The sequence below is a fragment of the Myotis brandtii genome, unplaced genomic scaffold (genome assembly GCF_000412655.1).
Source record: "Myotis brandtii unplaced genomic scaffold, ASM41265v1 scaffold825, whole genome shotgun sequence".
Classification (NCBI taxonomy): Eukaryota; Metazoa; Chordata; class Mammalia; order Chiroptera; family Vespertilionidae; genus Myotis; species Myotis brandtii.
The window spans coordinates 2,816,555-2,831,076 of NW_005371349.1; the positions used below are offsets into that span (position 1 = coordinate 2,816,555).

Below are 14,522 nucleotides of genomic sequence, written 5' to 3' on the forward strand. Positions count from 1 at the left end.
CCAGGCCATGGTGAGGGCGAGCTCGTGGTGGGAGCGCCACGGCGTGGATTGCTCCATCCTGGCGCTCAGCCTCCTCGCCCTGCCGCCTGGTGAGGGACACGGGACACGGGACACCGGGACACGGGGCAGAGCGACAAGGGGCCCGGGTGGGGGGAGGGTGCGAGGAAGGGGATGAAGAGGGCTGGGGGTGGAGTTGGGGAGACGCTGCGTGCTGGGGACCCCAAATCTGACCGTCTGTTTGGGGTGTCCTGCCCTATGTCCTCAGAGGACCTGGGCACGGGTGTGGGAGGAGAGAGAGGCCAGGCCTGAAGGGCAGAGGAGGGGCAGCTGAGAGGGGTCGGGGAGGCTGGGAGGGGGGAGGTGGACGGGGGAGGGGAGGGAGTTCCGTGGGAACACCAGGGATGGGGTGAAGAGGGAGGGGGTTTCCTGGACTTCCCCTGGTTCTGGACGACCCCCCCCTCCCCCCAATGCCCAGCCATTGCTGCCCTGGCTGGGGCCCAGGATCAAGACTCCTGGAATCTCCCTGAGGAGTCAATGGGGCTCTGTTTTGTCCCCCAAATCCTGATGGGAGAGCCATCCCCTCAGGCCACAGGGGGACCTGCCTCACCGCTGCCAGTGGCGGCCCCAGGGCTGGGCTCACTGTGGTCTGGGCTTCCCCGGGTTTGGGCCCAGATCTCCAGAAGCTGAGAAAAACCTTGCTTCCCCCCCCCCCCCCCCCCCCCCCCCCCCCCCTGTGCCTGCGTTCAGAGAATGTCCTGGTCTTTGTCCTGGGCATCACCATCCTGGGTGTGTGCCACTACACGCTCACTGTCAAGGGCAGCCACCTGGCCACGCACGGTGCCCTCACTGAGTCCAGACGCTGGAGCAAGATCTGGGCACATTTCTTCGTGGAGGTGAGCCTGGGAGAGGGTGAGGCCGCTGCTGGACAGGCTGGCATCCTCCTTGTTCGGTGCCAGTGTGCAGGCGTGTACAGCTGTGTGCCCACGTGGGCAGGTGGTGCCGCTGCTGGGATGTGGGTCCAGGTGTGCAGCCTGCACTACAGTGTGTGTCTGTGGTGCCCTGGAGGGGTACCTGTGGGTACCTGTGGGCGGGGAACTGTATGAGGGGATGTATGAGCATCGATGGCGGTGGACTCGGCCTGGGTACCCCTGCTTCTCCGGGGGCACCCGCTCAGCTCTCTGCAGCACTAGGCCAAGTGGTGACAGGGCTTCCTCCTCCTACAGACACCTGTGCCTGGCAGGTCTTAGCTACAACCTTTGGGGCCTCCTGGTTTTGCAATCAGGGTTCAAATTGTGAGCCGGGGACAGAAGGGGACGGGGAGGAGGTGCAGGGTGTCAGTGTCCCAGCTCCGGAACACGGCCCCTCTGATGCCTGGTGACGGCTGAGCCATCCTAAGAAGGCCCCTCCCTGCTCCCCCAAGTCTTCTCCAGGAAAGACCCTCCTCTCTCCTGACCCTGCACCCCCTCTTCCTGCCCCTCCCCATCCTGCTTCGGCCTTCTCACCCTGGCCCTCGGGCAAGGCCAGGGAGGCAAAGGTTTCTGGCCAGCTGCCCGTCTCTCTGGACTGGCTTCAGGCCTCTCCGGTTGCTCTGCGGGACTTATTCCCTCCTCGCCCCCTTCCAGGTGGGCCGAGGCCTGGCCAGCCAGGCAGGGGGCAGTGTAGGGCCCGGCCTTGGGAGCTGCCCTCCCCGCTGCATTCCCAGCCCCACTGGCCGCCAGACCTCAGGCGTGTTACCAAGTTCAGCATCTAAGTGTTCACTTCCTCATCTAATAAACAGGACTGACCGCATTACCTCCCTCGAAGCCAGTGTGGGGATTCACCGAGACCTTGACCTCGGGCCTGGGCCTGCTCTTTGATGCTTGTTAGTGTTAGCTGTGCTTTCTGTTCTTTGGAGGGAGCCCGCAGCGGGGAGGGGAGGGAGCATGCAGTAGTGGAGGGAGTGCAGCAGCGAGGAGGGGTTAGCAGTTTTTGTTGTTTGTTCGTGTTTGTTTTGAACGGAAAGGTGGATGCAGTTATGCAAAACAGACAGAACTGCGTGTGTGTGTGTGTGTGTGTGTGTGTGTGTGTGTGTGTGTTGGCGGGCCGTTGGCTGTGGCTCTGGCCCACCACCCATTCTCTGCGTTGCACAAAGGACCAGCTCTTGCTGCCCAGGACCCGCCTGGACCCCTGACTGTCCACTTCTCCCACGTCCTGCTGTCACCTCTTCTTGCTGGGTGCGTGGGCTCTCCCATCACCATAGAATAATCTAGTCCTCCACTCCGCGGCCTTCGGTGCCAGCTGCATGTCGTTGGCTTTCCCGGGGCACCCAGTTTGCCAGGTTCGTCTCAGGGTCTGCTGGCTCCAGCTGGGTGGGCAAGGACCTCACCCTCTCTGACCCACTCTCCCCATGGGGGGGGGGGTAAGCGGTTGGGAGCGGGCAGTGACACTCCAGGTTGTTGTTTCTCCGCTAAAGTGTCCCAAATCATATGCATCTCCTCACCCAGCAGGAGCCTCCCTCTGAAGGCTCACTTCCTGTCTACACAAGGAAGTTCCAGTCCTCCTAGCCTCCCTCTGACCCTCTCTCCAGCCCACTGATAACCTGCCATCCCCTGCAAGAGCGCCTCCCCTCCCTGTCCCGGGTGATGTCACCGGGACTGCCTCGAAGGGCCACAGGAAGGTGGGGGAAGGTGGGCGGCCGGGCCACCACCGGTTAAGTTCTGAAGCTCGGGAAGGATTAACTCCAGAAATCAGATGGACCTTAGACACTCCTCTTGTCCCTCCTAGATGCTCCCGAGTGGGAGGGAGCAGGCTGAGCCAGGTGCTAAGCTCCACTATTTCTCAACTTCCGGGCGGGCGAGTCATAGCTGCTCCAGAGAGCACAGCCCAGCTCTGCCCCCAGGAGAGTCTCACCCACGGGGAGGCCCCACCTCCATCCAAGGCCTTTGTGGTGGCGGAAACAGAGCCAAGAACCCCAGCCTGGTCATAATTCTCAAATGTTCTCTTCCCACGAGTTCAGTGTGGCCATTATCCTCAGGGCTGACTCTCCGACCTTCTCTCTGCATTTTTCCTCCTGAGCCTCGCGGGGTGGTAGACTGCGTAGGATCAGCTGTGACTTAAAAAAATTTTTCTTTTTTACTCCTCACCCGACGATACTTTCCCCATTGATTTCTAGAGAGAAAGAGAGAGAGAGGGAGGAAGGGGGGAGAGAGAAACATTGATGTGAGAGAGGCACATGGATTGGTCACCTCCCACAAGCACCCCCAACCAGGGCTGGGGAAACCTGTAACCAAGGTACATGCCCTTGACCGGGAATTGAACCTGAGACCCTTCAGTCCTTGGCCTTATGCTCCAACCACTGAGCCAAACCGGCCAGGGCTATGACTCTTTTCTTTTTTAAAATATATTTTTATTGATTTCAGAGAGGAAGGGAGAGGGAGAGAGAGAGAGAGAAACATCAAAGATGAGAGAGAATCATTGATCGGCTGTCTCCTGCACGCCCCACACTGGGGATGGAGCCTGCAACCCAGGCACGTGCACTGACTGGGTCTTGAACCATGACCTCCTGGTTCATAGGTGGATGCTCAACTACTGAGCCATGCCAGCTGGGCTATGACTATTTTCTTAATTTAAAAAACTAATTTAGAGGGCAAACTGAGATCTGCAGTCCAAAATATACTTTTGTAGAAAAACACATACGCACAAAAGACCAGCCCCAGAGGTCCCCACCACTCTGAAGCCAGCGTGACAGGGCTGCCCAGCCCCTGGGAACCAGTGGGAGGAGCTGAGAGGGATGGGAGCTGACACACTCCCGCCCGGAGTATGTCCTGCCTGGGGGACGTCGTGTGACACACAGCCTGCTTTCTCATCTTGCCCATGCCTGCTGCCCCCGACTCCTATGTCCACCTCCGGAGTGGCCCCACCATGGCCCTGGCCCTGAGCTGGAAACCTGGCCTTGTCCTTGATTCTGCCTCCTCCCCAGCCCTCACCTTTCCCCCAGATCCTGCCTCTGGGCCTGCCTGTCCGCCCTCACCTTCTCGCATCATCTCCTAGACCAGCAGCCTCTGGCCCGTCACCCTTCTCATCCTGTCCCTCCCCTTCCAGTCTCAGAGCGTGACCTATTTGACACCCAACTTCGGTTGTGTCATAATTTGATAATGATGGTGTTTAATCCTGCAAAGTCTTGTCTGTTTAAGAAATAAAATAAAAGGAAATATTAGGGGACACATAAGGGATTGAGAGCCTCCCTTACCTCCTAGGGCAGCTCAACCACTGTGCCACACTGGCTGTGCTTCCTCCTTTTTTAAAAAATTCCCACCCTCTAACCCCTTCCCCTCTGGCAACCATCAATTTATTCTCTGTATTTTTGAGTCTGTTTTGCTCTGTTTATTCCTTTTTTTTTTTAGATTCCACATATAAATGAAAGCATGCGGTATTTGTCTTGCCCTGACCACCTACTTCATTAGCATAAAGCCCTCTAGGCCGTCCATGTGGTTGCAAAGGGCGAGTTTTCATTCTCTGCTGTGGCTGAGTCATAGTCCATTGTATGTACGCACCACTTTTCCTTTACCCGCTCATCTGCTTCCATAGCTCGGCTATTATAAATAACGCTGCAGTGAACATAGAGGTGCATATATTTTTTTCAAATTTCTTCAGATAAATACCGAGCAGCCGGACTGCTGGATCACATGGCAGCTCTATTTTTAATGTTTGGAGGCACCTCCATTCTGCTCTCCACCGTGGCTGCACCGTCTGCATTCCCACCAACAGGCATTAGGGTTCCATTTCCTCCACGTCCTCGCCAGCATTTGTTATTGATTGATTTATTGGTGATTCAGCTGGCGTTTCTTGATGAGAGAAGCAATGCAGGAGGACTGACCCTGGGAGCAGAAGGGCATAGAAGGAGCAGTGACAAACAGTTACTTCTTCCACCTGGGACACAACCGTGAGCCTCAAAGCCTCCAGCTGCAGCCCCTTGTGCCCGCAGCTAGACTTCTGCCTCTGGCTCGAACCAACCAAGGGGCCCCAGTGGGTGCGTGCTCTTGAGCAGGCGGGTCCTCGGAGACCAGCAGGCCTGGGAGAGATGTCACTTTATACTACGATACCCTCCCACCCTCTCGGGTTCTGTCCCCGTGCGAGGTTACAGAAACAGCACATCCCACCCCTGGGGTTACACCGTCTGAGAGCAACGCAGCTGGGCCTGTTTCCGTGGGCTCTGCAGCAAGGCTGCCAGGAACCGGCATCTACCCCCGTGCCCTCTGCCTTCCGCGAATGATGCAGCAGCGACTTGCCACATCTCCCGCGTCTGTTGTAAAACTGCACTTGTGCCATCATTACCTGTGCTCCTTAGTGTCCTTCATATTTTATTTATTTTTAAAAAATATATTTTATTTAAAAAATATTGTTTATTGATTTCAGAGAAGAAGGGAGAGATAGAAACATCAATGATGAGAGAGAATCACTGATTGGCTGCTTCCTGCACGCCCCCTACTGGGGATTGAGCTCACAACTCGGAATGGAACCGTGACCTCCTGGTTCGTAGGTGGATGCTCAACCACTGAGCCATGCCGGCCGGGCCTCAGTGCCCTTTAGATGGAGCTTCTGGCTCCATTTCGGCTCCATTTCGTTCTACAGGAGGACGTCTCAGCACAGTGCGGGGACAGTGTTCTTCGCTGTCCTTCGTCTTCTCCGGCCTGGACCCAGAGCCTGGGCCCTGCTCTGTGGAGTGAGTGGCACGTCTCCGGGGTCCTATGGCTTATGTTGGATGAAAGCTGGGTTCAAATTCCACCTCTGCGGAGTGAGCTGGCTGGTCAAGTGGCCTCTCTCTCTCTGTTTCCGCTTCTGTTGACGGTAATCACAGCCCTGACCCTGGGCTTGAAGATTAGCGAGTCACGCAGAGTGCAGAACGCCGGGTGCTCGCCGAAGGCCTCCTGCTGCCTGAGAGGCTCACAGGGATTGGCTTCGGGGAACCCCCCACACTCCCCCGCACACAGGCAGGCAGCGTCTTCAATACAGTGAGCAACCTTGTGGCTGGATAAGGTGCGGGAGGAGGCTGCCGTCTGCGTGGTCGTCTGCAGGCACCTGCAGAAGAAGCACCTGAGCCCCTTTTGCATCCAGAATGGCTGTTCTTGGAGTCAGAGAGCAGCTGCTCAGGACCGGCTTTGGAGAATCCCACCGATGCTATAGAGGAGCCACCCCAGGGAGCAGTTCGCCCCGGCACCCTCACCCCGGGTGCCACCCGCGTGGACAGCTTAGGACATGGCCTCCCTTCACCCCTGACTACTCCCACACCGCCCCCTCCCTGCTGTAGGCTCAGGGTGCAAAGGAGAGCTCCGAAGGTACAGATGTTTCCAAGATAAACACGCACCACATGATGGCAGTCTGATGCCGGGAGCGGGCCTTGTCCAGTCCTCTCAGGCTGGCAGGTTGTCTGGATGGTCAGGGCAGCGTGGCAATCCGGGGGCCAGCCTCGTGACCCTAACACCAGGTGGACACAGTTACTCTGACTGCTGCCACTCTGTGGTCACAGACACCTGAGAGTTGATGGTCAAGGCTGATTAGCTGGGGCTGTGAGCGAGGCAAGAAGGCCCTGGGAGGGGGGTGGTGTTCTGGAGGCTCCCAAAGGCCCTGCTTTGCTGGGCTGTGCTGACCTGGACCCCGGGGCCCTTTCTGGCTCCCTCCTCTAGGTGTGCACGGCCTTCCCCGCCGAGGACGCCCGGTACGGGCACGTCAAAATGCACCACGGCTACACCAACGTGCTGGGCCTCGGGGACTCGAGCACCTGGAGGCTGCCTTGCCTCAACCGCTACGTCTACATGTTCCTCGCTCCTCTCCTGATCCCCATCATCACGCCCCTGGTGGCGGTTGGTGAGTGTGCCGGGCCTGGGTCCCGAGTGGCCGGCAGAGAGCTGGTCTTCCCTTTGCTTCCTCCCCTCCTCGCTAGTGGAGGCTGCTCGTGGAGGAGGGGAGGAGCCCTGAGTTAAGACTGGACAGGAACTTTCTGAGGCAGCCAGGCCGGGTGGAAAGAGCTCAGACCTGGGGCCAAGTCTGGCTTAGCCGCGTGTGGGCTGGTGACCTCAGGCAGGTAACTTAACCTCTCTGAGCCTCGGGTTCTTCTGTGCTCATTATTACCTAATGAGACCATAGATGAAAAATGTGTTGAAAATGCCTCGCACTTTATTGCATATTAGAATTTTTTATTTTTATATTTTTAAAAGAAACTTTTTTAAAAAAAATTTTCATTGATATCAGAGAAGGGAAGAGATAGAAACATCAATGATGAGAGAGAATCATTGATCAGTTGCCTCCCACACGCCCCAGTGAGCCCGCAACCCGGACATGTGCCCTGACCGGGAATCGAACCGTGACCTCCTGGTTCATAGGTCAATGCTCAATCACTGAGCCACGCCGGCCGGGCGCATGTTAGACTTTTTAATATCATGGGAGCAAATCCTCTGGTGGAAGGACAGGGGCTGGGGGGCGGCAGACCTGGATTCAAGCCCCAGGCCGCCAGTCGCTGTCAGAGTGACCCTGGCCAAGCTGCCTAATGCTCCATCTCCTCATCCGTAACGTGGGTGAGTCCACTTTCGGGGCTGAGTGCGGATGACCCAGGTCGCCTGGTTAGCACCCCTGGGCCGGCAGGGAGCCAGCTGGGATGGGAGCCTTGCCCACCCGTCACTGTGTTTCTTGCCCCCTGGCAGAGCGGCTGAGGAAGGTGAGGCTCGGGGCAGCTCTGCGGGCGCTGGGCCTGATCTCCCTGGGCCTTTATTCTCACTACTGGCTGCTCCGGCACGTGTCTGGCTTCCGGAGCCCCGCCTCGGCCCTGGCCTGCATGCTCTGCACCAGATCCCTGCTGGCCCACCCCTACCTCCACGTCAACGTCTTCCAGGTGAGGCCTTCCCCGCCCTGGGTGCTGGGGACCACGGGGTACCCAGACCACGCCCCTCACAGGACAGATGAGGAGAGAGGCCCAGAGATGGACGAGACTGAGCTGGGGGTTCAGCCTCTTCACGCCTCTACCAGGACCCACCCGAGTGGGAGTGAGGGGGGCAGAAGGGCCCACGGATCCCCGCGTGCCCGGCGAGGACACCGGGGCGGGGTGGGGAGGTGCAGGAACGGCTCAGGCCGTGACCCGCGTGTCTGTCACAGCACATCGGGCTGCCCATGTTCTCGCGGGACAAGAAGCCCCGCCGGATTCACATGATGAGCCTGGGGGTGCTTAACCTGCCCCGGCTGCCCGTGCTGGACTGGGCGTTCGGCCACTCCATCATCAGCTGCCACGTGGAGCACCACCTGTTCCCCAAGCTCTCCGACAACATGTGCCTAAAGGTAGTGGGGGTGGAGCTGGAGGGCTGGTAACCCGCAGCATTCGCCTGAACCCCTCGTCCCCCAACTGGCCTGGTCAGAGGTCCCCAGTGGGGGTTTCCGGTCAGAGACACGTGGGTTTCTTATTAGCAGTGCGACTCAACAAGTTCATGGGCATCTCTGAGCCTCAGCTTCCTCATCTGACCTGGGCAGATGAGGAGCACGCAGTGCTTACATGCACAGGCCTTGAGCATGAAGTGGAGAAAGGGATCTGAAATGCTGGGCACGCAGTAGGTGCTGCTAAAAGGAGCCCTGGTTTGTACCCTCTGTGCAAGGAGGACTGTCACGTAGTGGGGAGCCCTGGGGGATGCTGCGGGGAAGTCCGCCCCCCTTTCCCTTGCCTGCTGGGAGGGGAGAGGCAGGAACTCTGCAAGCCCCCAGCTCCTCCGGAGCCTGTGGAGCTAGGCAGACAGGCGCTGGCGCTGGGAGGAAGGAGGGCCCCGGGAAGGGCCTGCCCGCAGCCCGCAGCCCAGCTCATCGCGCCTCCAACCACCCACCTTCTGGCAGGTGAAGCCCGTGGTGTCCCAGTTCCTCCGGGAGAAGCAGCTGCCTTACAACGAAGACACCTACCTCGCTCGCTTCCGGCTGTTTCTCAGTCGCTACGAGGAGCTCCTGGTGCACGCTCCTCCCATCACTGAGCTGGCCGGGCTGCAGTGAGGGCGCTGGCACGGTCCCCCTGCTCCCCTGCCGGGGCCCAATCCTGGACCTGCTTGTCACTCCCCAGTGGGTGTGGCTGGGCTGCTGGTGGCTGACCTGGAGCGCAGAGGCACTGGGCGGGCAGAGAGCCAGGGAGCTGGTGTTTCTCTGGGCTTTGAGGGGTGTATGGAGGAGAGGGGTGTATGGAGGAGAGGACTAAAGGTGGCTGGGCATTCTGGGGATTCTGGGCAACCTCATCTCAGGACTACACAGCTGGGCTCCTCCCGGGCTTGGCCTGAGCCTTGGTAGGGCTAAGGGAGGGTGACTGGGTGAGGAGGGGACTGTGCTGGGGGCAGGCGAGGAGGGGGCATCGAGAGAGCAGGTCAGCCCTCAGCTAGGGTCTCCCTGGCACTGGGAGAGTCGTATACGCAGCTGGCCACCGCTTCTTCCTGGGCCCCGGGAGCCTCGGGCCTCTAAGGAGCCCTCTCGCAGGGACCACGGGAGGTGACTTTGGCAGGACCTTCCCAGCTTCCTGGCCAGAGGAGCCCGTGCAAGACACTGGCTCAGCAGCTCCCAGGAGCCGCAGCCTCAGGGAGAGCAGAGTTTGTGCTTTATAAATAAAGAGGACATTCCCGGTTCAGGAAGTAAGGGGAGAAAGATTATAAATAGCTTTGAGCGTGATCTTGGCTAGCTCCCCAAGTCTGCCTTGTTCCATGACATTTAGAAGGAGAGGACCTGGAAGAATTATCATTGAGAGATAGATGAGAGAGAGAGAGAGATTACTGGGAAGGTAACAGGCCAGGGGGTGATGGGCACAGGGGCACAGAGTCTGGAGGGCAGTGACTTTAGAGAGGAAAGAAAGGAGGAGAAGGAGGTGGGGTGCAGACACAAGAGCTGGAAGTCTAGGGCTGGGCCGGGCAAGCGTCCTCCGAAGCCTGGGAGCCAGCTGCATGGGCAGACTTGAGAGAGGGCCCGAGCTGCCCTGGCTGGGCTGGAAGAGGAGGTGCAGGAAGGGCCCAGCTGGAGGCTGGGGAGGAACAGAGAAGGGGGCCGGAGCGATCAGTTTAACCAGCGTTTCTCCCCTCCGCACTATGACCCGTTGCTGGAGAATGCTCTGTCGATGGGGCCTGTCCGGTGCATTGCAGGGTGCTCAGCGGCATCCCTCGCTTCTACCCGCTACGTGCCCGGAGTCCAAGTGCTGACAATCACACATGTCTGCAGACACGGATGAGAACCTCCCCTGGTTGACAGCATAAAGCATGATCTGAGGGCAGAACCTCCTTGGTTTTCAGTGAGGTCCTTGGGCGGGTGAAAGGCACGCGGACCCTGTTGATGGGCTAAGTCAGCGAACGGGGTTGGCCGGCGGGGTCAGATGGCAGCTGAGAGGCATTCTCTAGGCCTGGTCCTGTCGGAGAACCCACCTCTGGTGTGGCCTGAGGTGGCTCTGCTGGGTGGCTGCCATCCGCCCCTCCCGTCCTTCCCCCACTCCTCTCCACCCTGCCCCTCGCACAGCCCCTGCCTTTGCTCCTTTGGGGGGCCGGGGGGGGGTAGGGGTGGCTTCCAGCGGTTGGTAGCCAGGGGCGCTTCACTGGTCCCTCAATCCTGCTCACGCCTCTGTACAAAGCTCCTTAGTGAAGCCTCTACCGGTCGGCACTGCCAAGCTGCCATCTGTTTCCTGCCGGGAGGCTGGCGGGCCCAGCGGAGCTTGGGATCCAAGCAGCCCTCTTGGAAGAGGCAGGCTTGGCAGCCTCCCCAGCCCGCTGCGTCGCTGCACTCCCCTGCTGCTCTTTTGAAATGCACTAGTAGCTCAGAAATGGCCTTCGGGCCCAGGGGTGCGACTCATCAAACTGCCAAATGTCCACATGAAAAATGCAGTGTCAGAGAAGGCCCCACTGCCTCGTCCTGGCTAATGATTAAAACCATCCTAATACATAACCAATGACTCAGGGTTATTGATCTGGGCCTGAGTGGGGCCTGGGCAGCAGCTGGAGGCCCTGGAGCAGGCTTGGCTGTACCACAGGCGCCTGGGAACAAGCCACTTGGTCGTTCTGAGACCTGATTTTCTGTTACTCAGAGAATGTGGACTGGGGTGCACGGGGCTGTGAGGGGAGGGGAGGCGGCAGGAGGGAATGAAGCCCTTCGTGGGCTCTGCGGTGACCTCAGACCTAATTTACACAGGCCCCGTCAGAGGTGATAATGTTGATGAGGGTGAGGATAGCTGACATCTATTCAAACCTTAAGGCACATTTTTTTTTTTGGTAAGAGAACATTTATTTATTTGGTAAATCACAGAGGTAGAAAAGGTAATTCCTAGAAGAAAGGGGCTTAGGAAACAAGTTACAGAGGCAAAGGAAGGGCCTGTGGAGCTTGGGAGTGGAGAAGCTAATGGTAAGGTGCCTGGGGGTAGCGGGGGTGGGGCAGGGGAAAGAGAAAGGCACAGGCTTGCTCCCTGGAGGGAGAGGCATAGGGTCCTCCATCCTGAGGGTTTTAAGGGCAGAGATTTTAGGGGCGGTCCCAGGGGAGGATCCTAATGGAACATTCAGCAGCTTCCCAGGTGTGTCCTTTCAGGGTTGTGGGCTCCACTGATTGACTGGCGGGCACCAGGGCACAGGGTCGTTATTCAGTGCAGCTGGGCCTGAGGTCAGCCATGCTAGTTTTGCTGCCTCTATGGGCCTGGAGCTGAACTACAAGTGAGGCCTCGATGTTATCTTAAGGCACATTTTTTACCTACTCCATTTAATTTTAATCTTTACAAGCACTTGATACTATTTTTCCTAACGCGACATGTTGTGAAGATAAGTCTTGGCGGGATTAGATTTCTGAATGTCATATAGCCGGGAAATGGTGGGAGAAGGATTCCAGCCCCTGTGTCCAACCCCAGACTCCCTGCTCTTAACCACCAAACACAGTGCCTCTGGGAGGGGAGCCGTGCAGGGCTTTCTGGGATACCTGACCCTGAATCTCCTTCTCTTCCTCCCATGGAAAGAAGAATAAATGATTTGATCATTAAGACAAACTCTTGCCCTAGCCGGTTTGGCTTAGTGGATAAAGCATCGGCCCACAGACTGAAGGACTGCAGATTCGATTTCGATCAAGGGCACTGGTCCGGCCCTGGTCCCGGCATGTGCAGGAGGCAACCAATTGATGTGTCTCTCTCACATCGATGTTTTTCTCTGTCTCTCCCCCTCCCTTCCAGTCTCTCTAAAAAATGTGTCTCTACATCGATGTTTTTCTCTGTCTCTCCCCCTCCCTTCCAGTCTCTCTAAAAATCAATGGAAAATATCCTCAGGTGAGGATTAATAATAATAAAAAAAGACAAACTCTTTATGAACATCTTTTATGTGCCAGGCACTGTGCGCAGCTCTGGGGATATAAGAGTGAATGAGATTGGGCCCCAACCCCCAGGAGCTTACAGGCTAGAGCAGGAGTTAACAAACTCTTTGGAAAGGACCAGATAGTGAATATTTTGGGCTTTGTGGACCATGCGCTCCCTGTCACATAAACTCAAAATATTTTGTGCCATTAAAGTGTGAAACAGCTATAGACATACGGAAAGAAATGAGCATCAGTGTATTCTAATAAAAATTTTTGAACATGTGTAAGTTTTACATGTCACAAAATATTACTCTTACCATTAAAAAAAAAACAACACTTAAGAATGTAAAAACCTGCCCTGGCTGGTTTGTATCAGTGGTTAGAGTGTTGCCCTTGCACTGAAGGGTCTCGGGTTCAATTCCCGTTCAAGGGCAGGTTCGATCGCTGGGACTTGTGCAGGAGGCAGCCAATTGATGTATTTCTTTCACATCGATGTTTCATTCTCTCCCTCTCATTCTCTCCCCACCGCTCCCTTCCACTCTCTCTAAAAAAATCAATGAGAAGAAAATATCCTTAGGTGAGGATTAAAAAAAAAAAAGAGTGTAAAAGCCATTAGCTTGTGGATAGTACAAAAACAGGTGTTGGGTAGGATTTGGCCTGCAAGCCATGGTTTGCCCACTCCTGTCTAGGGGGACAGGCACAAAATGCAACGGCTTATCAGAAATCGGAACATTAGGAGGGAGGGGAAGTGATGAGAAGGGGCACAGGGGCTCTGGGGGTGCCCGCCATGTTCTAATTCTTGACCTGGGTCGTGGTTACATGATAACATCTTGTGATAATTCATCAAACAGTACACTTTTCTGTTATACCTCAATTAAAAATAATAAGACAACATAATAGGTAATAACGGGGTCAAGTGTTAGAAGACAAAGGGGCCCTGCACCAGCTTGGGAGAGGATGGGTCAGGGAAGGCTTCTCCGAGGAAGGGTTTGACAGAGGGCCCTCGGGAGAAAAGGAAGCTGGAACTGGTGTTAGGCTTGCTGGGTCAGATGGGACCACAGATCCTGTCATTTAAAAATATACTTTGCTCATCGTGGGTGTGTGTTTTGTTTTTTGCATTAATTTTGCTCTTTTAAAATGTTGCATTAAATTATTATTTATGTTGATCACTGTGGTGTTTGGTACTCTCTTAAGTTCTGCACTGGAGGCCAGTGCCCCCCTCGCCGCACACTATTCCAGCCCTTGGACAGGGTCAGGATCGCTGTCCACAGCACCTGGGGCAAATCGCTCCTTCCACTTCCTCACCTACGGAAAGGGAAGGGACCAGGCAGGACAAGGTCTCTGTGGACGAAAAAGGGTTCTACAGAAGATAACCTGACAGGGTGATTCGATCATAGATTCCTAAATGGGCAGGTCTTGGTGGTAGTCATGCCCCAGGCCTATAACTTCTTCAGCAAAAGGCTTTTAAGCCAGCCCTGTCCATTGCTTTTGTGCATATAGGTTAACACATTTTTGAAATACCACAAGTAATGCCTCTCGAAGCTCTAAGCGCTCTCAAGAGAGCACATAATCTAGTTAACCACCCTGTAGTCCAAACCCTACCTTGCTTTCTCCCACCTTCATATAATCTTCCTTCTTAATTTCAAATGCATAAAAGAAACTGCAAAACTTACTCTCGGGAGCATCTGAGATCTAGCTTCCTGGCAAATTGTCATCAGTTTTGGCTCAAACACATTTTTATAAAAATTCTCTACAGGTTTAGGCATTTCTTATGTGGGCATCTTGGCGGGGTCACACCTGTATAGCACCCTGATAAGTGAAAAGGGCTGCCGAGTTCCAGGGGGAGCCCTTTTTTAAGGGACTTCCGGGTTTGCTTGAGCTCACTGGTGATTGGCTAGCAGGAAACCAGCCAGGCAGGAACTACCTATCAAAAGGGAAAGGCGCTTGCGTCATCATCCAGCGACGAGAGGCTAAGTAAACTCCTCTCTAATTGGCTCCCTTCTTCAAGAGGGGTTGAAACAGCGATGGGGATTTGCTCTTTTTTAACTCCGGACTTCAGATAGCGGGAGAGAGGGTGAAGATTGGGGAGCAATTTATTAAGTCAGGCAGGGACCGGAAGTCTTGGGGGCGGGCCTTCAGCGGAAGGGGGTGGATCCAAGGGCGGGCTTCTCCTCTGGGGGCGGGATTCTTTCCGGCTTGGGGGTGGAGCAGCAACGCTGTGCTTCCCCAGC

At 56.2% G+C, this 14,522-nt stretch overlaps 1 protein-coding gene across 1 annotated transcript in view; it reads left to right on the forward strand.

Moving 5' to 3' along the window:
• Positions 1-10,911, forward strand: part of FADS6 (fatty acid desaturase 6) — a 15,796-nt gene extending 4,885 nt beyond the window's left edge. Inside the window, exons 3-8 of the mRNA XM_014531752.1 lie at positions 16-91; positions 731-893; positions 6,663-6,843; positions 7,677-7,864; positions 8,125-8,304; positions 8,848-10,911. Coding sequence (XP_014387238.1) covers positions 16-91; positions 731-893; positions 6,663-6,843; positions 7,677-7,864; positions 8,125-8,304; positions 8,848-8,997 — 938 coding nt within the window. The 3' untranslated portion in view covers positions 8,998-10,911. The remainder of the gene's footprint in view (positions 1-15; positions 92-730; positions 894-6,662; positions 6,844-7,676; positions 7,865-8,124; positions 8,305-8,847) is intronic.
• The last annotated feature ends 3,611 nt before the right edge of the window (positions 10,912-14,522 follow it).